Source organism: Pongo pygmaeus, chromosome 14, assembly GCF_028885625.2.
Source record: "Pongo pygmaeus isolate AG05252 chromosome 14, NHGRI_mPonPyg2-v2.0_pri, whole genome shotgun sequence".
Classification (NCBI taxonomy): domain Eukaryota; kingdom Metazoa; phylum Chordata; class Mammalia; order Primates; family Hominidae; genus Pongo; species Pongo pygmaeus.
The window spans coordinates 31,146,245-31,171,706 of NC_072387.2; the positions used below are offsets into that span (position 1 = coordinate 31,146,245).

At 41.7% G+C, this 25,462-nt stretch overlaps 1 protein-coding gene across 1 annotated transcript in view; it reads left to right on the top strand.

Moving 5' to 3' along the window:
• The window catches only part of LOC134738004 (VPS10 domain-containing receptor SorCS3-like), a 173,963-nt gene extending 149,473 nt beyond the window's left edge, over positions 1-24,490 (top strand). Inside the window, exon 2 of the mRNA XM_063650629.1 lies at positions 22,753-24,490. Within this exon, the coding sequence (XP_063506699.1) occupies positions 22,753-22,911 (159 nt within the window). The 3' untranslated portion in view covers positions 22,912-24,490. The remainder of the gene's footprint in view (positions 1-22,752) is intronic.
• The last annotated feature ends 972 nt before the right edge of the window (positions 24,491-25,462 follow it).

Below are 25,462 nucleotides of genomic sequence, written 5' to 3' on the forward strand. Positions count from 1 at the left end.
CCTTAGGAATCCAAAAAGGTGCCGTGATACAGGACCACATCTCCCACAACATCCCTGAAGAAAACCTAGCGACAGCCTGCCTGGGGCGTGCCACAGGACCTGGCAAGGGCAGTTCCGGGCAATTCCTGCCAGTGTTTCAACTCAGGGGCTGTCAGCCAGGCTGGTGGCCTTGGTGCCTGCAGGGTCTCCCTAATAGGGAGGCGCCTGAAATCTTCCCAGGAGGCAGGAAATGCTTCAGGATGAAAAAAAGGACATCATGGAGCTTTGCTCACCCTCCTGTAGATCTCCATAAATGTCTTTGTATGGGGGCTCCAGACTCTATTAGGGCATTTTAAAAGAAAAAAGAGTCTGTTATTTTGCCATCACGTTCAAGGATAATGTATGTCGTCAGCTTTGCACACCTCTTTGCTGCTTGTCAGACTTTTAAAGTTTCTACCACTTGTTTTGTTGGTTTTAACTAGACACATTTGCCACATATGGTTTTGTTAAACATACTGAGTTTGGGGACTTATATATGTTTTCTATGTAAATGTTAACCAAGGCCAGGCACAGCGGCTCATGCCTGTAATCCCAGTGCTCTGAGAGGCCAAGGGCAGAAGGGTCGCTTGAGCCCAGAAGTTTGAGATCAGCCTGGGAAACATTGTGAGACTTTGTCTAATTTTTTTCAAAAATTAGCCGGTCATGATGGTGTGCACCTGTAGTCCTCAGCTACTTGGGAAGCTGAGGCAGGAGGATTGCTTGGGCCCAGGAGTTTGTGGTTATGGTAAGCTATGATTGTGCCACTGTACTCCAGCCTGGGCAGTAGAGCAAAACCCTGTCTCTAAAAAAAAAAAAATTAAAAGTTAACCAAAAGTTATCATATTGAGAGGTCATTGCAGTCTATGGAGTTTGAGTATTAAAATCCAAAGGTCATTTTATGAGAGAAGGTTAGCAAGGGAGAAGTTCTGTGGGGTGCATGTGCCATCCATCTGTCCTTCTTCTTATATGATCTGGAGGGGGTTGCTAGTGTTGGCGTAACTTAATTCTGCATGAAGATGCGGGTCAGCAGAAAGAGCTCTACACAGATGCTGGGGAAGCCTGGCTCTCAGAGGTGGTTCTCTCCAGTAATTTTCTCACAGGCTCTAGGAATGAATCATCTGGTGTTACTGGGAAAGTAAGCAAGCCAAGGAGAGGTCCCATTAGTTTAGAAATTGTGCTGTCAGGATATACCACTGAGTGTTTCTTCCTTCCCCTTTTTCCTTTGCTAATTTGGTAGGTGAAAGCCCCTCCCTGCCATTAGACATTGCTCTCCCTCGTCCTGTATAACTCTCTACCATCCATCCTATGTTACTTGTACTCAAGAACTATGCCAGGTGAACTAGAACAGGGCAGTCGCAGGGCATAATGTAATTCCCCCAGATTATCACAGGATCAGCCTTCAGATCTCTTAATACTTAGAAACATCACTGCTGCTTTGTCTTCATGTAAAGGGTGTAAAGGACCGAACACCATGCCTCTCACCCACGGCTGGAGAAGATATTGCACCACAGGTAATAGACACGTCTACAAAGTTTTAAAAAATATATAGATGCAACCCACACAAGGCATGGGTGAAAGAGGATAATGTGACAAGCAGTGATTTTTTTGAGCAGATAGTTACCTATAGCTAACAATTTTTCAATCCGATGCATTCTAGATATGGATTATAGGTCATATAGCTTAGAAAAAAGCAAAAACAGCCTAGATGATTATTTATGGAGTTCTTTTTCAGTTTGTAAATGTTAGCCAGATATATTTTCAATATGTTGAGACCCTTGACGTAGCTTTTGGCATTAAAATTATTTAGAAGAATACTTAAAAGGATTAAATGATATGTAGACAGCAGGAAATCCAGCAATTATATGTGAAAATGGTCTAATAGTATTCTATGGTCTTGGAAAAGGTTCTCTGCCTCAGGAGTCATCAAAAGGAAAACTATAAGCTCCTGATTGGCGATCAGGATGTTTCTGTTACTTTAAAATTATTTTTCTCCCCCCCAGTTTGTTTTCAGGCTATTTATTTCAGTTTAAATACCCCGCTTAATTTTTGTTAGGTATTTAATTTGCTCTTACAGCTTAGAACAGTGATAAAATGGCTGCTAAAGTATAGAAATCCAAAGAACATAAATGGAATTCTGAATTTCTAGACAACTTCTTGTACTTGGTGAAAGTCGTAACTGATGAAAATTCTAGTTAGGAGAAAAATCTAAAGCACTGTGTGTCAAGAGGTATTGCTTTTGGCGATTGAATGCTTTTGTCCCAACCTTACCGTTGGAAAAACAATGTCACAGACTTGAGCACAGAAGAACTGACAGTGATTTATATCAAATCCATGTCATGAGAGGAAGGCTTGAGGAAGTCAGTGCGGCGTGGACTGTGAAATACTTGACCGTTCTGGGCTTCTCCTGGCCTCTCAATTCATTCATTTATCAACCTACCTATAACTTGAGGCTCAGGTTTTTGCAATCTAGATACAAATTATGATTCTTTTAGATATACTTTTTATAAACATTGTTGTATTTCCAGGAAAATTGCCATAGTAAACAAACACCCAACCCTACAACATCCTGATTTGCATATATAGTTTAACAATTAGACTGTTTGCTTTTTCCTCAAATTTTTATTGCAGTAAAATACACATAACATAGAATTTACTCTCTCATCATTTTCAGGTATACAGTTCAGTGGACTGAAGTACCTTCCCATTGTTGTGTAACTATCACCACCATCCACCTCCAGGACTTTTTTCATCTGTAAAACTAAAACTCTGTGCCCATTTAACACCAGCTCTCCATTCCTGTCTTCTCCCAGCCTTTGCCAACCAGAATTCCACTTTCTGTCTCTAAGATTTTGACTACTCTAAGTACCTCTTAGAAGTGGAATCACTTTTTGCTTGTTTCACTTAGCACAATGTCCTCCAGCTTCATCCATGTGGAAGCATTTGTCAGAATTTCTTTTCCTTTAAGGCTGAATAATGTTTCATTGTATGTATAGACCACATTTTGCTTATCCATTTATCCATGGATAAGCAAACCAACTTGGGTTGCTTCCACGTCGTAGCTGCTGTTTGAATAGTGCTGCTCTAAACATGGGTGTACAAATGTATCTTTGAACCCTGCTTTCAATTCTTTTGGGTACATATATACTCAGAAGTGAAATTGCTGGATCAGATGATAACTCTACTTTTATTTTTTTAAGGAACTGCCATACTGTTTTCCATAGCAGCTGCACCATTTTATATTCCCACCAACAGTGCCCAAAGGTTCCACTCTCACCACATCCTACACAACACTTGTTGTTTTCTATTTTTTTCTTTTTGACAGAGTCTTGCTCTGTCACCCACGTTGAAGTGCAGCGGTGCAATTATAACTGGCTGCAGCCTCAAACTCCTGGGCTCATGTGATCTCCCTGCCTCAGCCTCCTGAGTAGCTGGGACTACAGGTGCACACCACCATACCTGCCTAATTAAATAATTTTTTTGTAGAGATGGGAGGAGTCTTGCTATGTTGTCCAGACTGTTCTTGAACTCCTAGGCTCAAGTGGTCCTCCAGCCTTGGCGTCCCTAAGTGCTGTGGGTATGAGGTGGTATCTCATTGTAGTTTTGACTTGCATTTCCCTGATTATTAGTTCATGTTGAGCATCTTTTCATGTGCTTTTTGGCCATTTACTTGCATATCTTCTTTGGAAAAATGTCTATGCAAGTCCTTTGCCCATTTTAAAATCTACTGTGAAATATTTGACCATTCAAGTATTGTGACAGAGCAAGATTCTGCCAATTTGTTGTTGTTGTTGTTACTTTTTAGGAGTTCTCTGTATAGTCTAGATACTAATCCTTTATCAGATGTGGGATTTGCAAATATTTTCTCTCATTCTGGGGTTGCCTTTTTCTTCTGTTTATAGTATTAATCGATGCACAATTTTTTGAACTTTGATGAAGTCCAATTTGTCTATTTTTCTTTTGTTGACTGTGCCTTTTGTATCATATCTAAGAAATCATTGCCAAATTCAATAGACTATTTTTTACAGTTTAATTTCATCCTTATAACTATGAGATGGATTATTTTTCTTGTCGTGCCATTATGTATAGCAAATGAAACCTACTGAATAAAAGTTGAGTTTGAAGTGATAGCAATCTATGGTGATTAATCTTAACTTCAGATGGAATTTTATATTTACTTTAACATGAAAAGTTTCCTAGGAAGAAGTATTGCCATCTCCTTGAGATATGGTGAAGGGTAAACATGAGCTTTATTGGATTTTTCCTCCCTTGAGTGCTTCATAAATAATAGAAACTCTGTCTTACAAAGTAAAAAAGAAAGAAGGATAGTAAGTTAATTTTAGATAAAGGTAATATGGAACGTGAGACAACTGCTGTTCTAAGTATGTAATGTGAGTGGATCATATTTCACAATGGTCAAATAGAAATGCAATTTTAAAAAGCAAACTACACGTGGAATGTGTTGTATGCGCCTATCATGATTCAAGTTAAACAGCCATTTACGTGGGCAATGCTGAGATTGCAGTCTACATTCCCTATCCCCATTCCCTTTTGGGATTTTTTGTTCTTTACTTTTCTCTTTATAAAATACTGCATAAATTATTTGTTTATTTTGTTTATTGTCTCTCTTTCCTCCCTAAAACATAAGCTATATGAGGGCAGGGAATTATATCTGTTTTGTTGCCTGCTGTAGCTCTCATGCCTAGAAGGGTGCCTGGCACCCAGTAGGTGATTAACAAATATCCATTGAGTGATAGACTATTGTAAGTAAAATAAGCCACTTAAATGACAAATGCATTTGACATATTTTATTTTTATTTTTAAATGTCTTTTATTTTTGAGATTAGCATAAAGTATATAAATGTAAGGTACATACTTGAATGAATTTTTATATACCTGTGACTAACACCCAAATAAAAATATAGCCTAGTTCCATTTATCCCTTCTAGGTTAGATCTTCTAGATCTCTCTTGCTCCTTCCCAGACAATCCCCTTCCTGCCAAGTGCAATCACTGTTCCGATTTTTCTCATCCATAGATTAGTTTTCCTTTGAACGTCATATAAATGGAATTGTACAATATGCACTTTTTTGGTCTGACTTCTTTTGGTCAGCAGATTCATTCTGTGAGATCAGTGGCATGTGGTATTCTGCTGCGTGATTGATCCCCACCTGTTTATCCATTCCCCTGCTGATGGACATGTAGGTTGCTTCCTTTTTTTTTTCTTTGCTAATGTGAATAAAGTTCTTGTATGAATTTTTGTGGATGTAACTTTTAGTTTACCTTGGATAAAACACCTAGAAGTAGAATTAACTCAATCATAAGGTAGATGTACACTTAACTCTTAGAAACTGCCAAAGAGTGTTCTAAAGTGGCTGAACTAATTTATATTCTCTCCAGCATCTGTTGCACATTCTGGAGAACGTGAGGAGTTGCTCTTCTTTTTAAGCCATACTTATGGGTATGCAGTGGTATCTCTTTATAGCTTCAACGTGCATTTTTTTTTTTGAGACAGAGTCTCGCTCTGTTGCCCAGGGTGGAGTGCAATGGTGTGATCTCAGCTCACTGCAACATCTGTCTCCTGGGTTCAAGCAATTCTCCTGTCTCAGCCTCCCAAGTAGCTTGGATTACAGGCACCTGCCACCATAACTGGCTAATTTTTGTATTTTTAGTAAAGATGGGGTTTCACCATATTGGTCAGGCTGGTCTCGAACTCCTGAACTCAGATGATCCACCTGCCTTGGCCTCCCAAAGTGCTGGGATTACAGGTGTGAGCCACCACACCCGGCCCCGAGCATCTTTTCATGTGTTTGTTGGTCATTTGGCTATCTTCTTGTGAAGAACACGTTGAACCCTTTTGCACATTTGCTTTTCACATTCTTTATTGTTTTACATGTGTTCTTTATTGTGGATGCAAGCATCAGATACATATATTGCAAATATCTTTTTCCAGCCTGTGATTTCCCTACTCCTCTTCCTAATATCTTTCAACAAACAGAAGTTTTTGATTTTAATGAAGTCAAATGTATCAAATATTCTTTCTTTATTGCTTTTGTGTTGTGTTTAAGAAAACTTTGCCTCCCTTGGAATGATTTTAAAGGCATCAATACAGTTAGCTCAATTAAAATAGGTTGAATTAAATGCTTTTATTTGAAAGAATAAAAGCATTAAGTCTAAACAACTTTGAAATCTAAACCCCTCCTGTGGTACCTAAGCTCCTGGTAGCACCTGGCGTTCTCTTTGGAAATTACTTGCAGCCTTGTCTCCTTTATCCCTGCCCTGAAGGATCGGTGAAGGACAGCAGCCGTCTCATTCATCTTTGTCTTCAGGCGCTACACTATTCCTAGCACAAAGTAGCCAGTGGTTTTATTGACTGAATTCAGGAATGCTGACTTTACTCAAATATTGATTTTTTAAAAAAATTTTAGCCAAAATATACCTCTTTATGTCCTGATGTAAACTCTTACTATGCTTCTTAAATAGAGACTATGTGAGAAAAATACCATTTGAATTTTACAGGAGCTGCAGAGAAGGTTATAGAGGAGGACTCATTGGCATCAAATAATGATGAAGATTCTTATAGTTGGTGGCTGGGTGTGGGGAGGAGACTTTGGGCAGAGTAGGAGTAAATGCATGCATGGGCTTGGTGGATTAGCGAAGACCAAGAAGTGTAATGGGGTGAGATTGATGCCTGCAGATGAGAACCCAGTGGTGGTCATCCAATGAGGGTACAAGACAGGCAGTGATGAGGAGCTTGAAGACTGACCTCCTTCACAGCACTACTACTTATTGGGAACCTGGACCGGTTAATCAACTTACAGATTCCTATCTATGAAATGAAGTTTATGTGTACACCATGGGATTGCTGTAAATGATAGCTTGTGTGGAGTGTGCGTGAGAGAAACAGTGAGACAGAGAGAGATATGGGACGTGGAATTATCCATAGAGTGCCGTAAATGCTCTGAATGTCAGTGATGGTCTTCCTGAGACTTCAGTTTCACCCTTTGGGGCTGTCCTATCAGTCTCTGCTCCCCTGGCTGTCCGTCCAGGCCTGCCATCATTGTCTCCTGTCCACCCCCAATTCAGAGAAAGACCAGCTGTGCTATTTCTGAATGCATGGCTCATAACTCTAATGGTGCTTGGAATGCCACAAATAATGTATATTTACGTATACCACTTATCTTTCACCTAGCCCCCTCTTCCCCAAATGAGCGCAGAATTTGTTTTAAATATCTTTATGTATCTGCTCCTCAGACTGCTGCCTGCCCCTCCCTCACCCTCAAATGAGAGGATTAGTTCACTGTCATAGGCATTCAGATATGCTGAGTAAGTTAATTTATAACTTGTGTAACTGATCAGGACAAATGCTTCTGCCTAGGGTTCCAAAGCCTGGAACCACGCCCGCAGTACATTGAGTTTTTTGTTCATTCCATTATCTTTTTTGGAACTAAATCACTTTGCCAACCCCAGATCTTCTTCTAATGAGACTGCAGTACTGAATCATTTGGTATTTTTATGAAGTTTCTTGTTGAATGAAATATTTATTGTGAGAAGAACATTACAAATCCAAAGTTTATCTAAAATAAATCTGGCTACAGCTGAGCAAAATATTTTTTGCTAAGCGGAAAAGAATAATAAAAATTTCCCGTAAATGTCATACAGAAGTCTTAGAGGTTTATATAAGAGAACTTTGATTTTTATAAACCTAGCATTTTGTTTTGTTTTGTTTTGTTGAGGCAAGGTCTTGCTCTGTCACCCAGGCTGGAGTGCAATGGCACAATCATGGCTCATGGCACCCTTGACCTCCCATGCTCAAGCAGTCTTCCCACCTCAGCCACCCAAAGTGTTGGGATTACAGGCGTGAACCACCACACCTGGCCTTAAACCTAGTTCTTAAGAACAATAAAACAATTAGAACATTACTAATTGTGTTAAATGTTAACTTCAAATTGCTTTTTAGACTAAGCAAACAAACTAAAATTTTCATCTTTGTTCTAAATAATATCTTTCCTTCTCAGTAAAATAGCAGAGATATTTAGATTTTGACAAATAAATAATTTTTGGGGGGTTAACCTGGAGTTTGCACGCTAGATCATCTCACCTTAATGGTTAAAACTTTTTTTCTTTTTTTAATCGATACATAATTGTACGTATTTATGGGGTACATGTTATTTTGATATATGCACACAATGGGTAATGAACAAATCATGGTAATTAACATATCTATCACCTCTAACATTTATCATTTCTCTGTGTTGGTGAGATGGGAGAGCTCCCTTGACCCCCTCATGGGACTTGTGATGGGGGTGGCTCATTTACTTGGCTGCCATGCTGAAGCCCCTTGCAGAATGGGAAGCACACAGGGAGCAGGTGCAGGAGCTGGGGTGAGTGCCTTTGGGCACCAGTAGGAACAAATCCAGTACCAGCCATGGCAGTGTCTAGGGGTCACCTGCAACCTCTGGAGCACCAGAGGGCGTGTGTTACAATCAGTGCTCTTTTAGCACTTGCTGTCCACAGATGGCTAAGTGTTAAATCAGCTCAGTGGAGGATCAGGGTGACAGCCTTTTATACCCTGCCATTTCAGTACATGGGTTCTTGTCCAGTGTCCAGGAAGAATCAGGTCACATGAACTCGAAGGATGGTGAATGTGGAGATTTTACTGAGCAGTGGAAGTGGCTCTCAGTGGTATGGGGAGCTGGAGAGGGGATGGAGTGGGAAGATAATTTTCCCCTGGAGAGGGAAGAAGTCCTCTCAGACTATCCCTAGCCAAACTCCTCTCCAACCGTAGTCTTTGATGTCCAGCTGCCTCTCAACGTTCAGATGCTTCTTTTCTTGCCTTCTCTGCCATGCTGTTTTGTTCCTCTACCAGTGGATCTTGGGGACTTTATGGGCACAGGATGGGGTGTGGTGTGCCAAAAGATGACATTTGGGCTGGAAAACGGGTATGTGAAGCCCTCATTTAGGGCCACGGGTCCAGGCTTGAGGGTGGAACCCTTGCCAGGGACTCTGTCCTTTTCTACCTAGTATTCCCCTGCTTCCTGTCCGTATTATTGGGAACCTTCAAAATCTACTCTTCTAGCTATTTTGAAATATACAATAAATTATTGTTAACTATAGTCACCCTACTGTGCTGTCAAACACTAGAGCTCATTTTAATGGAACACTTCAGAGGGAAACTTAAAGCTTAGTTTTTGTTTGAAGAGTTTTGACTAATATTTAGAGTAAAGTTAATTTTGTAATTTAAAAATACACATAAAGTCAACAGAAAAAAACTGAGGGAGATACACATAAGGAAAATAAATCACTCTGAATAAGCCTAGATCATTCTGATATTTAATCTGCCCAAATAACCTTTTTGTAAAAGTGGGGGAAATGGTGTCATATTTTATAACCTGTTTTATTTGTCTACAGTCTCATGAATATTTTCCAAGTTTATTACATATTCTTTTGTAACATTTTAAATAGCTGCATAGTAGTCTCATGAAGACAGAGGATAATTTAATAAAGTTCTTTTTATTTTATTTATTTTTTTGAGACAGAGTCTCACTCTGTTACCCAGGCTGGAGTGCAGTGGCATGATCTTGGCTCACTGCCACCTCTGCCTCCCAGGTTCAAGTGATTGTCCTTTCTCAGCCTCCTGAGTAGCCAGGAATACAGGCACCTGCCACCACCCCTGGCTAATTTTTGTATTTTTTTAATTTTTATTTTTAGTAGAGAAGGGATTTCACCATGTTGGTCAGGCTGGTCTCAAATTCCTGACCTCAGGTGAGCCACCTACTTCAGCCTCCCAAAGTGCTGGGACTACAGGCATGAGCCACCGTGCCCAGCCAATAAAGTTCTTAAAGTTCTTAGTAATTTCTGCCTTTTTGCTATTATAAACAATACTGCCAAAAAAATCCTCATGATTTCCCTAAGATAAATCTATTTAGAAAGATCTTTTCAAAGAACCAATTCTGACTTTAATTTTCTTGTTTGCTCCTTTTCTTACTGGCTTCCCTTCTCATCTTTCTCTCTTTTTGCTCTCCTTTGTGTTTATAATTTGTTCTTCTTTTTCTAGTTTTTAAAGAAAGCATCTTTATTTTAGACCTTTCTATTTCTCTAATGTAAGCATTTAAGCTATAGATTTCTAAGTTATATCACACAAAATTTTGATATTTATTTTTACTCAGTTTGAAATATTTCCTGATTTTTAAAAATCCTCTTTGTTTACCCTACAGTTTAGAAACGTGTTGTTTAATTTTCAAAGGACGGAGATTCTCCAGAGAGCTTTCTACTATTGATTTGTGATTGTGGTTAGAGGCCATATGTTATTTCAGTTCCTTTAAATGTGCTGAGACTTGCTGTATGCTATAGATTGTGGTGTATCTTGTGGAGGGGTCCATGTGCATCTTCACTTGTGGGATGGAGTGTTCCCTAAGTGTCAGCTGTGTCCAGGGGCTTCAGAGTCTTGCTCACATCTTGTATATCATTATTTTCTTTCTCCATGTTGTATCAATTACTGAGAAAGAAGTATTGAAGTCTCCAAGTATAATTGCAGATTTTTCTATTTCAACTTGCAGATCTGTTAGTTTTCCATTATATATCTGTTATTAAATGCATAAATGCTTAGGGTTGTCAATTCCTGTTGGTGAGTTGACCCCTTTATCATTATGAAATGTGCTTTTTTACCCTTGTAATATTTCTGTTTTTTTAAACTTTTATTTTAAATTCAGGGGTACAAGTGCAGGTTTGTTACATAGGTAAACTTGTGTCATGGGAGTTTGTTGTACAGATTATTTTATCACCCAGGTATTAAGCCTAGTACCCACTAGCTATTTTTCCTGATCCTGTCTCTCCTCCCACCCTCCACCCTCCTAAAGGCCCCAGTGTGTGCTGTTCCTCTCTGTGTCCATGTGTTCTCATCATTTAGCTCCCACTTATAAGTGAGAACATGCAGTATTTGGTTTTCTGTTCTTGTGTTAGTTTGCTAAGGATAATGGCCTCAAGCTCTATCCATGTTCCTGCAAAAGACATGATCTAATTTTTTGGTGGTGCATAGTATTTCATGGTATATATGTACCACATTTTCTTTATCCATTCTACTATTGATGAGCATTTAGGTTGATTCCATATCTTTACTATTGTGAACAGTGCTGCATGTGTCTTTCTAATGCGTGAACATGCGTGCATGTGTCTTCATAATAAAATGATATAAATTCCTTTGGGTATATACCCAGTAATGGGATTTCTTGGTTGAATGGTATTTCTGTCTTTAGTTCTTTGAGGAATCACGACACTGGCTTCCACAATGGCTGAACTAATTTACACTTCAACCAAAAGTGTATAAGTGTTCCTTCTTCTCCACAACTTTGCAAGGATCTGTTATTTTTTTACTTTTTACCAAGAGCCATTCTGACTGGTCCTTTTTTTTTTTTTTTTTTGAGACGGAGTCTTGCTCTGTCGCACAGGCTGGAATGCAGTGGCATGATCTCGGCTCACTGCAAGCTCCACCTCCTGGGTTCATGCCATTCTCCTGCCTCAGCCTCCCAAGTAGCTGGGACTACAGGTGCCAGCCACCACACCCAGCTAATTTTTTGTATTTTTAGTAGAGACGGGGTTTCACCATGTTAGCCAGGACGGTCTCAATCTCCTGACCTCGTAATCCGCCCACCTCGGCCTCCCAAAGTGCTAGGATTACAGGCTTGAGCCACCGCGCCCGGCCCTGACTGGTCTTAAACCCCTGGGCTCAAGTGATCCTCCTGCGTCAGCCTCCCAAAGTGCTGAGATTATAGGTTTGAGCCACTGTGCTGGGCCTTGATGTGTTTTTAAAAAATATTTTGTTTGGTGATCATTGAGCTTCTGGACCTTTGGGTTTATGGTTTTCAGCAAATTTGGAAGTATTTTTCCACATTTCTTCTTCAGATATTTATATCCTTTTCCTCTTGGAGCTTCTGGACCTTTGGGTTTATGGGTTTCAGCAAATTTGGAAATATTTTTCCACATTGCTTCTTCAGATATTTATGTCCTTTTCCTCTCTAACCCCTTTTTCCCTTGGGACTTCAATTATGTAATGCATTAGACCCCCATGAGGTTGTCTCATAGGTCACGGATGCTCTGTTACTATTTTTCTTCTTGTGCTTCTTTTTGGAGAGTTTCTATTGCTGTCTTCAAATTCATGCATCCTTCCCTTTGCAGTGCCTAATCTGCTATTAATCCCACCTAGTGTCATTTTCATTTCAGGTGTTCTAGTTTCCATTACAAATTCAATTCAGCAAGACTGCGAGGCTTTTGTTTGAGTTCCCTGCTCACTGTACTTTGGCTCAGAAATCATTTTCAGCTAGAAAGAGAGTGCAATCCTAGTGGTCATTTTGTTTGTTTCTCCTATCGGGGATTGCTTTTCTATCCTGCCTATTGTTTGATATCAGAAAATAGTTGTTTCCTATCCCTTTTTGTGTTTTCTAGTTGTTAGAGTGGAATGGCTAGTCTATACCTCCTTACACCCTCATGGTCAGAAACAGAAATCCAATCAGTATTTACTTTGTCGATTTGTGTGGTAAGATCATGTCATTTTAATTTCTATTTCCTTGGTAATTGATGTGCAATTTTTTTTTGTCTTTTAAGTTAGCTTAGACTTCGTAGGTTCACCACAGTATAGGTTGAGGGAGTCAGTTGCTTGGATGTCACCTAACATGGAGTTTTGTTTTGTTTTGTTTTGTTTTACAATAGCGAAAAGTCACCCCAGACCAAAACCACAGGTGTCCCACTGAGTTCAGTTTTCAGAATCTCAATGTAGAGTTTAAAAGGGGAAAAGATATCCTTTCCTAAAAGCAAATATACCTTCGTGGTTTGTTTTTTTGTTTTGTTTTGTTTTGTTTTTTGAGATGGAGTCTCACTCTTTTGCCCAGGCTGGAGTGCAGTGGCGCGATCTCGGCTCACTGCAACCTCCGCCTCCTGGGTTCACGCCATTCTCCTGCCTCAGCCTCCCAAGTAGCTGGGATTACAGGCACCCACCACCACACCTGGTTATTTTTTGTATTTTTAGTAGAGATGGGGTTTTACCGTGTTAGCCAGGATGGTCTCGATCTCCTGACCTCGTGATCCGCCCACCTCAGCCTCCCAAAGTGCTGGGATTACAGGCGTGAGCCACTGTGTCCGGCCTAACCTCCATGAGTTTAAAAAAGTCCACAGGTTTGAGTGAGAGAACTTGGAGAGCAGGAAGGTCACAACCCAGCTCAGATGGTGGACACAGGGAATGGAAAAGCAGGTGACCATCCACATTCCCCTCTGGCATCGTCCCACCACCACGGGCTGAGCGCACACCGAGAGGAAGTCATGTTCTGTTCCTTAGGTGCAACAGGGTTGAAGGATTCTCAATCTCTCCTTCACCAAAATACTTCTTTTTCTATTTAGATGCTTTCCCCTCCTTGTAACATTATGACTGTTTTTTATTTCCACTTTGTTGTGATATTTTTGTGTAAGTCAAATATCAATATAGTTTTCTTGAGAAAAGCGCTGTTAAAGATTGATACCCTGTTTCAGGCTGTATTAAGTATACATTAGTAATTCACTGGCTATAAAAGCACTTATAGACACAGATGTATTTAAGATACATCATTGTATGTTATGTCAGACATTTTATATTTCTGGGAAGATCTCAAATATTTGAAACAGTAAATATATTTTTTAGCTTCATCAATAGGTACTGAATTAAGTAGGTAAGGTTGAGGCTTGAAAATGCAACTTTAAACTTTTGAAATTAAATGTTTAATTTTTAAAAACATAAGAGGAAACTTTTGAATTAAAAATAACTTAGGGTAGGCTGGGAGGATCGCTCACATCTGTAATCCCAGCACTTTGGGAGGCTGAGGCAGGAGGTTCACTTGAGGCCAGGTGTTTGAGACCAGCCTGGGCAACAGGGGGAAACCTTGTCTGTACTAAAAATACAAAAATTAGCCATGCATGGTGGTGGGTGCCGGTAATTCCAGCTACTCAAGAGGCTGAGGCAGGAGAATCGCTTGAACCCAGGAGGCGGAGGTTGCAGTAGCCGAGATCATGCCACTGCACTCCAGCCTGGGTGACAGAGTGAGACTCTGTCTTTAAAAAACAAAAAATGATGTTATATGAACTTTTCTTTTCTTTTCTTTCTGAGACAGAGTTTTCGCTCTTGTTGCCCAGGCTGGAGTGCAATGGTGTGATCTCGGCTCACTGCAACCTCCACCTCCTGGGTTCAAATGATTCTCCTGCCTCAGCCTCCCGAGTAGCTGGGATTACAGGCGCCCGCCACCACGCCCAGCTAATTTTTGTATTTTTAGTAGAGAGGGGTTTCCTTACGTTGGCCAGACTGGTCTCAAACTCCTGACCTCAAGCGATCCATCCGCCTCGGCCTCCCAAAGTACTGGGAGAACTTTTCTTAATGACTCAAGATGGTAAGTGTGAATGCCAGGGATTACATTGTGTCTAAGCAGGGCTGCCTTCATGGCTGGGGTTTTAGGGCTTATGGCCTCGGGATTTGCTTGTGCGCTTTTGTTCTTCTGTGCTGGTTCTTGCCTGAGTTGTCATTTCTGACTAGTGACTAGTGTGCCTGCCTGCAGCCATTTATTTTCCTCTATTCATCCCTAATCTGAGGTGGGGTTGTATCTAGCCTATTAATCTTATTAGAAACAAGTGTAAACTAAATATGTGCTTTGCTTCTAAAGAAAGACTAATGTTCTATAAGAAAGTGTTTTGATTTTGTGAAGAACTTTCTGAAATGAACTAAATTTCTCTACAGGGTTTTGATTCCTAAGTCCCAGGAGGTTGGGGAAAGTTTGCCAGAGGGCTAAGAAATAGGCAGGTGAGGTGTTAATACTTAGCTTTAGGGTACAGTGAATTTGGGTACGGATCTGTGTTTTTTGATAGATTTTCCTGAAGCTGGTATTGAAATTCTGTTTCCTTGTTTAGGTACAAGCTATGGGTTTCACTGATGAGTGGGGAGGGCTGTGGCGGGAGGAAAGGAACTGGTTTGGTAGTTGGCAGCAAAGAAATAGATGAGCGGTAGGATGGTTAGTCATAATGAGGTTGTGACTGCTAAACTGGCACTGTGGAATGTGTCACTCAGGGGTGAACTGCGTGGTCTCTTTGCGTCTGGCTCCCTGTGTTGTTTGTGGCTGGGCTCTCTCTTGGCAGAAGTGATGTGTACTTTACTTGCTTTGCCATCGGCATGGCTGTCATCAACCCACCATCTAGCAGTTGCTCAAGTGCTGTTGTCATTATTCAAATCAAACTAGAAACTGTCTTTTCATGAATGTGAACATGTCAGCCGGAGCTAGAGGAGAAGCATCAACTCAGGTCCTCTGCCGAGCAGACAGAGATGGAGTTAGGAGTAAGAGAGGTTTACTGGGGACAACCTCTCTGAACGACGAAGATGGGGAGGGGCTGGGATTGGGCCCAGAAAGCCTTCATGTGGCGATGTGGATCTGACGGCTGTGACAGAAACGAGAGAAGCAAGCAGAGCTGGGCAGGGCAGGTCTCAGACCGCACTGCCCATCGGATGGGACCCTCTCATACTGGGGTTGGCAGCGTAGAGCCAGTGGCCCAGTTGCCTTCTTAACAATGGCTTTGGCTGGGCGCGGTGGCTCATGCCTGTAATCCCAGCACTTTGGGAGGCCGAGGTGGGTGAATCACGAGGTCATGAGATCGAGACCAGCCTGACCAACATGGTGAAACCCCGTCTCTACTAAAAATACAAAAATTAGCCAGGCGTGGTGGCACATACCTGTAATCCCAGCTACTCGGGAGGCTGAGGCAGGAGAATCGCTTGAAGGTTGCAGTGAGCCGAGATCATGCCACTGTACTCCAGCCTGGCCGACAGAGTGAGACTCCATCTCAAAAAACAAAAACAAACAAAACAATGGCTTTAACTACTTGTAGAATTTTAAGAGATACTCTGGTCTTAGGAGCATCACATTTACTGATCTTCTGTTAGAGTGGCTGGTGTTTCGCATTTTATAAGCAAATCCATTTTGTCTGTTGTTTGCATGGAGTTCAGTTTCAGAGGGTGTTCCTAAACTCTGGAGGGATATAATCCCTTGATTACTGCTTCTCCCCCTCACTGTCCCCCACAGCAATGTCTCCTGATACAGGGGTGTGGCCCAGCATCTGACTGTCAGCACAGAAAAAGGGAGCTCTGGACCTAGTATGAGACTCCTTGATTGTGGCCCTCCTTGCTGCTAGTGCGTTGGCAGCATGTGTACAGTCGAGTGTGCCATAGACACTCAGCTATGATTCAAGATTGTATGTCAGACATTACTGAGAGCTTGGCACAGTTCCATGAGGGTTCTGTAATACTTGGCTCATTTGTAAGCAGTGCCTTTGGCAGGATGGTGAGCTCTGCCCAGGAGCAGCACAATGCTTTTATTACTTAGGCCTATAATACCTTATCTTCACGGAATTATGGGTCATAAGGATATCACACTGTACAGGTAGTATATTTGGTTGTATTAACTTATACATTTCATTTCATAGCTCATTGATATTAAAAGCCTTTCATTCAAGGGGAGAGCTAATAATTTAGGCAGCTAGAAATTCAATAAATTCAGGAAGAGTGCCAAGAATGCCAGGCCTCTTGTCTTTCCTATCCCTGCCAAGCAGTCACCTGCCAGACTCCGTTCGTTCATTCCTTTGATCTGCCTCTGAGGTCAATTGCTGCCCCCTTGGCATCCCAGACCCTCTGACTCATAATTAGAGACCCTTCCTTTGTGGGAACACCTTACCTGATTTGTATCTGTTATAACACATCTTATTCTACTTTCTTGTAATTTTGTACAAGTTTCCACTACTAGATCATTTTGGCTTGTTATAGTTGGTCTATCAATATAGTTTTTCCATTCTCTACTCTTTGCGCTCCTCTTCAGAGAAGTGTCATGCAGGGAAGCAGAGCTAGGAGGGTTTGTCTTTATTGTGTGTCTATCTGGCTATGGGGTGGAGGAGAGCACAAACTCAAAGGAGGGGGCACTCTGGGAAGTCCAGACCATAGCTGTTCATGTTGCAGCATATGTGCTCATGGCTTTGTCTCACTGCACGGGATGTTCTTCTCCATCTTTACCCTCTGCTTTGGAAGCTTTTAGATGAATCCCAGCTGCTGACTTTACAGAGGAAGGCATCTTAAATCTCTCCAACCAATCACCCTTTTCCCCAGCTGGAAGTACTCGTCTTTCTCTTAGACTCTGAACATCCATAGCTCTCACTGTCTCCACTTCTTCCACTCTCACAGGTGCTGAGAATGGTAATATCAGTAGGGCACGGTCCACACTTACACAAGTGGACACCTTGTTAACTGGGAAGGCAGACACAAAAGCAGAATAATTCTAATGTGGAAAATGCACAGACTGGACCACTGCACGTGGTTACGTTGGTCGTGTGAGACTAAGAAATGTGCTTTCTGGAATTGCTGTCTGCCCACCTGTGCCTGGGGGCCCTATGCATAGAGGAGGGGGATCTAACTCAACCCGAGAGTGTGCGACGAGGGAAGACATCTCAGAGGAGAGAAAGCCTGGGCTGTGTCTTAAGGGGTGAGTAGTAGGCAGGCAGAGAACTGGCGGAGAGGAAGCAAGTCCAGGTGAAAGGAAACACTCCACATTCGAAGCTGTCTTAGTTATTTCCACATTGGTCTGTTTCCTCTCCAGACTACAGGTGCTTTGAAGGCAGGGAGAGGGTTTTTTAACTTCTGCGTTATGCACACAGAATGCCCAAAATTTTTGGTGATGGAATGACTTCCTGTCTGCTTTAGCCTTTTTGCCTGCCTCCTTGACTTACTGAATTCTTATACATGTTCCTATCTTAAACTGGGGTGTCCAATCTTTTGGCTTCCCTGGGCCACATTGGAAAGAGAAGGACCATCTTGGGCCACCCATAAAATACACTAACACTAACGGTAGCTGATGAGCTGAAAAAAGAAAATAATCCCCCAAAAACTCATCATGTTTTAAGAAAGTTTACAAATTTGTGTAGGGCCACGTTCAAAGCCATTCTGGGCTGCATGTGGCTTGTGGGCCACGAGTTGGACAAGCTTGCTCTAGAATATGTTAATCTTTAGTATTTGGGACTTGGCTTTTCCTGGCTTAAGCACCCGGTACCATCACTGCTACCACCGCTAAAGCCTGTGAGTCTGGAATGGCTATTGGGATTTCTTTTTAATGCATAGACTCTAGGAGTATACTTTTATTTTTAACAACCCCACAAAACCTAATAAAGATAAAAGATTCAGTTAGTCAACAGATATTTTATTGTCTATTTCAGGAAACTCTTTGAAATGCCACTCTCATTTATATAAAGGTCAGATAGATGATTTATGTAGGTAAAAGGTCATATCGATGATCATATAGATAAGGGTTATATTAATGATTCTTATAGTAACAAACAAACAAAAAATGCACCTGTGGGCATTGAGCTGGTTGCTTAATTACTCCTTGCCCCATTTTTATTATCTTTAAAAAATTATCTGTAAAAATAAGCATGCTCCTCATATGATTGTTCTGAGGATTGGATGGATTTACACATACAGAATGCTTAGAACAGTGGTAGGCTCAACAATAGTTGTGCTTTTTATCACACTTGTCTATGGCACCTTAGTGACATGGCAAAGACAACAAATCGACCTGGCAACCCTGAGTCGGTTGTGGAGGCCTTGGATTCAGATGATTGCATATGCATCTCTTTGGCAGTGCTCTTGCTTTTTAAAGATTTTCTCATATTTTAAACTTTCTCATTTCTGTGTCTGAGAAGAAAACGTGATACACAAAATGTCAACTCAACAAGAGAGTCAGGAAAAGCCATCCTACTGGGGAAGTCTATTTTGTGTCAGTGGAGTTGGGAACAAAAGTGAATGAGCTGGCCTCCGTAGTGACTTGCTCAAATCTGACTGCATGTATTTAGTGGGTTAAGACTGCTGATGGAAGTAGAGCATTGGGTTCATATGACCAGTGATTGTAAGCAAACAGGACAGGCTGATTGGCATGAGAAACTGGGGCGATAGTTGAAGCAAATGAATGTGTTTTTCTCTTGTACTTGACTGCTGACTTCCATCTGCTTGGAGCCTCCACCTCCCCAAGAAAGATTAGAAGGAATGTCAAGAGAAACATCAAGACGTTTTCATTGTTTGTCTTTCAAAAATAGCAGGATTAGGCAAGCCAGCCTTTTGTTTACTAGGAGACTTTGTAGACTAATTCTTCTTTGTAATACATACAATACTTAATTGTATATATTAATCTGCATTATATAGTTATATTATAAATATCTCACACTTACAAGAGTTGGATGGCTTGACTCTCAACATTTTCCACATTGAAGAAGAGATACCTGAGCAGGTTTTTTGATTTTGAGATGAGGGTCTTGCTATGTTGCCCATGCTGGCCTTAAACTCTTGGGCTCAAGCAATCCTCCCGCCTCAGCCTCCTGAGTAGCTGGAATTTATAGGTGCACTCACCATGCCCTGCAGAAGCTGCATGTGTTGGGGTGCACCTGCAATTCCAGCCACTGTAATTTTAAGGAGTGTTTGGAATCCGGAAGAATGGCATGAGGGAAGTGCATTAAAACACTTGCCTGTTTTTGATTTCCAGAAGATGGAGTGGAAGGCAGAAGGAGGAAAGAAAGCAATGTAATGAGATACGCCTTGATGTTTCTCTCCCTGGGGAAAGTTTTCCCAGTCGGAGAGATGAGGTGTGTGGGATAAGTGACGATAATACTGAGGAGCAACAGGGAGGTCCCGTTTTTTTGAACTGCCCACTTGTGCTTCCCATGTGGTCTAGGAGCTAATCTGAAAGCTCCTGGGGCCTCTCTGGGGCCTGGCTTGGTAGGGTTGTGGAATGAGGCTGACAGAAGGTGGCAGAGAGAGCACAGCAGATGCTGTAGTCTCTGCAGAGGGAGCCCAGGTGAGGCAGAGCCATCTAGGGAACACAGATGCCCTTTGACAAAGCCAAGCCAGACCAGTCACAGACATAACCCAAATGCCAGCAAGGGGACTAGGGATGTCATTCTGCAGACCAGAGGAGGCAGAAGGCATTTATGTGTAAGGATCCCAACTATTCCCCATGCCCCCATCTCTACCCTCCATGGATCCAGCACCATTTTCAAGAGAGAAACCAGAGGAGGATGAAGTGATTTGGGAGCTAAAGTGTCCTTATTCAAGGAAGACTGAATACCCCTTACTTAAACTTTTCACATTGGACTGAGCTGCAAACAAAACTGGACATTTCCATTTTTTCCCAGCTATCTATACAGGATGATGCCTTAAGAGGTGGGTCAGATTAGTTGCAGACTAAATTTAAAGAATTGCATTTTTCTCTGTCCACTTAAGACAGAATGTGAAATTTTGTGTTCGCTTGATTCACTCATCAAACATGTTTACTGAATGACTTCTGCATCCCATTTCCTGGGGATACAGAGGTGATGAAGATGAGCATGGGTCCTGCCCTCCTGGAGCTCCTAGAGAATGCTGGAAGACAGAAAATGAACAGACACATTTTATGGAGTGGTATGTGCCATGGAAGAAATAATGTGTGGTGTTAGGGAATAAGTGAGAAGGGGAATGCTGTAGCTAGGGCGTGGTCACAAAGTGCTTCTGTGGGGAAGTGACATTTAAGCTGATGCCTGAGTGACAGGAAGAAGTGAGTTAGCAAAGACTAGGGAATGACAGTCTAGGTGAAGGAAAAGCAAGTACCAGGTCTCTGGAGAAGGAACAGAGCTGACATCTTGAGGAAAGAAGGTCATCATGGGTGGGGTTCAGGATCAGCAGGAGAGGGGTCACTGATGTCACTGAGGAGGTGGGCTGGCTATGGGGTTGGTTGCAGTGAAGCCATGTGCCTTTGGCCAAGCTGTGTGGGTCTTCAAAATGCTTAGGACAAGGCTGGATGCAGTGGCTCATGCCTGTAATCCCAGCACTTTGGGAAGCTGAGGTGGGCGGATCACCTGAGGTCAGGAGTTCAAGACCAGCCTGGCCAATATGGTGAAACCCCATCTCTACAAAAATACAAAAATTAGCCGGGCATGATGGTGGGTGCCTATAATCCCAGCTACTTGGGAGGCTGAGGTGGGAGAATTGCTTGAATCTGGGAGGCAGAGGTTGCAGTGAGCCTAGATTGCACCATTGCACTCTAGCCTGGGCAACGGGGTGAGACTCTGTCTCAAACAAACAAAAACAAACAAACAAAATATGCTTAGGACAGGCAAACCACAACTTCAAAGGAAATCGCGCCTCTCCTAGATTAGCTGTTCAAAGATGGTGTTCATGCATATTGAATCAGCAATGAGATTTTAAAATTGGTGTCCCTAACTTGGGCCAGTGTTGGGGTCCTAGGAGCAATGGAGAATGTCTATCCTAGCAACAGAGGAAGTTGCTAAGGAGAAGTAACTGGACTTGTATTTTTAAACCTTGACCAATCCAATTCACATGAAAAATTACTCTGAGTTGAGTGTTTGAGACATAGCTTTTCTTTTTTTTGGTTTTAGATATGAAATACATTTCCTTAAAAGCACATTTGTCTTCATTTAATTTACAGGATAAATTTAATACATCTAAGGTATAAAATGGGTTTTGAGGAACAGAAGCCAGTGTATATTGCTGTACTTATTGGAAACAAGGCTTCAAATTACAGTGGCTCAACTTTCACCCACTGTGCTAGAGCCAACTAGGTTGTAAATAAAGTATCACCAGCACGTGTCCCTGCTCACACACAATTACACCTGCAATGCTCTGCTCTTTCTCTGCACAGCCAAATCATAATCATTCTTATAAGCCTACTTCAAATGGCTTCCTGAATGAAATCGCCCTGTTTCTTTGGCCCCCATTGAGACTGGCAGCCATCTTTTGTGCTTTGAATTTCCACATTTCTTGCTCTCTTTTGCTGTAAAAATGGAAGCTTATGCCCCTCTCCCTACCCACTACTTCACAAAATGCCTTCTATCTAGGAGGTGCTCAATAACTGAATGCATTCCATACCCAACAATATTTTAAATCATAAAGAATCCATGGTCTGTTACTTCTCTTTTCATCTTCTCTGATCTGAAAAAAAGAAAGAAACCAACAAGTATTTGCAGTAATAAGAAATCTTGACCCATCAGTGTCGCTTTCCCTTTGTGTTTATTTCTTTTGAATTCTTGGATAGAAGTGGATTGCAGATGCTATATTTGGAGAGATGCGGTTTGTGCAAAGGAGGGTCTTGAAAAGGCCTTCGAAATGTGTCTGCCAAGGCTAAAATAATCACATTTTGCATTTACACAGCATTTTCATTGTGTCTGTTTGATTAGGAGAAATAATCAGCCCAGTGCTTCCCCAGTGGCTGAACTGCTTTTGATGTGCCTGTGTTCTGAAGGATTATAAAACATCTTTGTAAATATGGGGTAGAGGCCATAGTTGAACTTGAAACTCTTGAGGAGCGGAACGTATGGGTATATGCATGCACACGTGCTTCATGTTATGAAGGTTTTGCAATGACTGCACTGTTTTCCTAGAGATTTTTCTGGGGGCAAGGAGAAAACTACCTTTACATACTTTTCAAGTACCTAAAACATTAGAAAAAGACATAACTAACTTCTTAACTCATGTAGTAACAGTTTGAATACCTATGTTTACCAGGAAATTTCAGCTAATAGAAATTTAAGTGATTATTTCCTTGAGATGGGAGTTGGGATATAATCAGGTTGTGAACTGCAAAAGAACTTCGTTTATATAAGGGCTCAGCAAACCATGGCCTGTAAAGTAAGACTGGTTTTTACGTTTTTAAAGATGTGTGAGGAAGGAGAAGAAGGAGAAGAAGAAGAGGAAGAGGAAGAGGAAGAAGAAGAAGAAGAAGAAGAAGACGAAGAGGAGGAGGAGGAGGAGGGGAAAGAAGAAGGAGACTATGAGACAGAGACCATATGTGGCCCACAAAGCCTAAAATATTAACCAACTGACACTTTACAGAAAAATTTGCCAACCCTTGATTTATGTAATCGATTTCTATTTTGCAGATGAAGAAACCAAGGCTCAGATGGTAGCCTGCTTACCTAAGCTCACAAGAAGCAGCCTGTTCTATTAAAGGAGAATCGGATTCAAGTTTCTGCAGATCTGGCTTCTAATCATATCTTTCATTTGAGCTAATATGGTTTTGTGACTGATAATAAGGTTTCCCTTTTGGCTCTATCATTCTAGAGTTCACAGAGAAATGTGTGCAATGCAGTTCTAACACCAACTACCTGGAGTGAGGTCAGACTTTACAGGTTAAGGGCGCAGTCCTCTAGAAGACTGTCCATGCTTCAACAACCAGCTGCAGGCTGTGGGGTTCCCAGACCACCTGCACATCTGACCAACTGGCTACACATTCAAAGGTTCCTACTACTCCTCAAAGAACTCAGAAAAAATGCTACACTTATGGTTACAGTTTTATTACAAAGGATACAAGTCAGGACCAGCCAATTGGAGACACAGAGGTTGAGATCTGGGAAGGTCCTGAACATGAAGCTTCTGTGTCTTCAAGATGTGTCACTTCCTGGCATATTGATGTGAATCACCAACCTGGGAGGCTCCCCTGAGTTTCAGTGTCCACAAGTTTTTTATTGGGGTTTCATTATGTAGGCATTATTAATTGGATCATCAGTCACATGAATTCAACCTCCATCCCCCTTTCCCCTCCCCAGAGGTTGGAAGGTCAGGCTGAATCACCCGGCTGAAACCCCCAACCCTCTAACCACATTATTGGCCTTTCTGGGATGGCTGGACCCCATTCTTAAACCATCTAGCAATCCACCATGAGTCATCATCTTAGCAGGAACTCAGGAGTGCACAGAGGGACCCACCATGAATAGCAAAGATGCTCCTATCACTGCGAAATTCCAGGGATTTAGAGGCTCCCTTACAGAAACTGAAGACAAAGACCAGACATATTATTGCACAAGTGTCCGAGCCGGGTCTGACTCCACCTTGACTTTTCATTCTGTGCGTATGGAGCACAGTTACAGACTGACTGACGTGGGACGGCCTGTGTGACTGGCGTTGGGAGGAAGACGAGGGTGGCCTGTGTGACTGGCATTGGGAAGAAGATGAAGGTGGCCTGTGTGACTGGTGTCGAGAGGAAGATGAGGGTGGCCTGTGTGACTGGCATTGGGAGGATGATGAGGGTGGCCTGTGTGGCTGGTGTAGGAAGGAAGATGAAGGTATTTCTTTCCGAAGTTGTTTTTTTTTTTTTTTGAGATAGTGAAACTTCTTTGCCAGGGAAATGGACTAGATATGTCTCAAGCATCTTTTGGAGTTTTAAACATTTTGAATTAAGTTAGGGTGAAAATACTGCAGTTTGGAGTGAAGGATTTTGTTTCTGTGTTACTTAAGGCAATGAAACAATAATAATTTGCCCTTATGTTAACCCTTCTTTCGTGTTTACTCCCTTATTTGAAGTTCTTAACTCCCTGACCTTTTTAGTTTATGCTTTTATTTATGTATGTTACATAAAAGTTATCATAAATAAATACATACATATTATTATAATATTTAATATATTGGAACAAATTTCAAAAACCTGTCAGCATTTTTCATTTTCTTCCCCAAAACCATCTCCATGGAATTTGTTTATGTAATGGATAGAAATTAGGTGTTGTCCTCACTTTTACCTGCTCCCCTGACAATGTGAGGTCCATCATTGTCCTTGCTTCCTCACCAGTGACTTCCACATTCTTATTGCCACACACACATTCCAAGTGAGTGAAACGATGAGGAATTTGAGTCATTCAGTAAAATGAAAAACATGACCAATCATGTGGTTAGAGGGTTGAAAATATGAAAATATACGTTTTGTACAATGAAGTGAACAAAGTGCATGGAGGAGACATCAACCAGAGAGCTAGAGCTGGTGGAAGGTGAGCTGCTGAGTGCGTGTCCCTCCCCTTCCACCCCCTCATGCTTCTGTGGGTCACTGGTGTATCTACTGTAACTGATCTGCTCTCCTCTGCCCTTCCCTGTTCTTCACCTGTCCTCTTATTGCTGGTCTCTGGTGGGCGTTCTCTACCATCTCTCTTCATTTCCTAACATTCTGTTCTTTCTCCAACCCTGGGCAGAAACTCTGAAGGCAGGAGGAGGAGGACAGGGGTGCTTATCTCATTAGTCCTGCACTTCCCACCCACTTTGGGGCTTCATCAAAACCTACTGGCCCAGATGTTGCTGTGAAGACTTTCCTCTGCCAGATTCAGCCTCCTGGGTCTGGGTTGTAGCATTTAACAGCATCTGTGCTAGATTATCTAAAATCCTGGGCACCTGGTGGTGATCTACAGATGAATAGGAGTTTGTCCCTCCTCTTTAACCCTTCTTGCTTTTCCATCTTATAGGGAAAAACAGGTTCTCTGCATACTGCTTTACCATACTAGTTAAGATACGTGGTTATGAGAAGTTTATAGAATGATCCAGTGGTGGCTCATGGAACCCAAACCCCCTAATGCAGCTGGGATCTCGGAGAGGACTGGACCTAGGA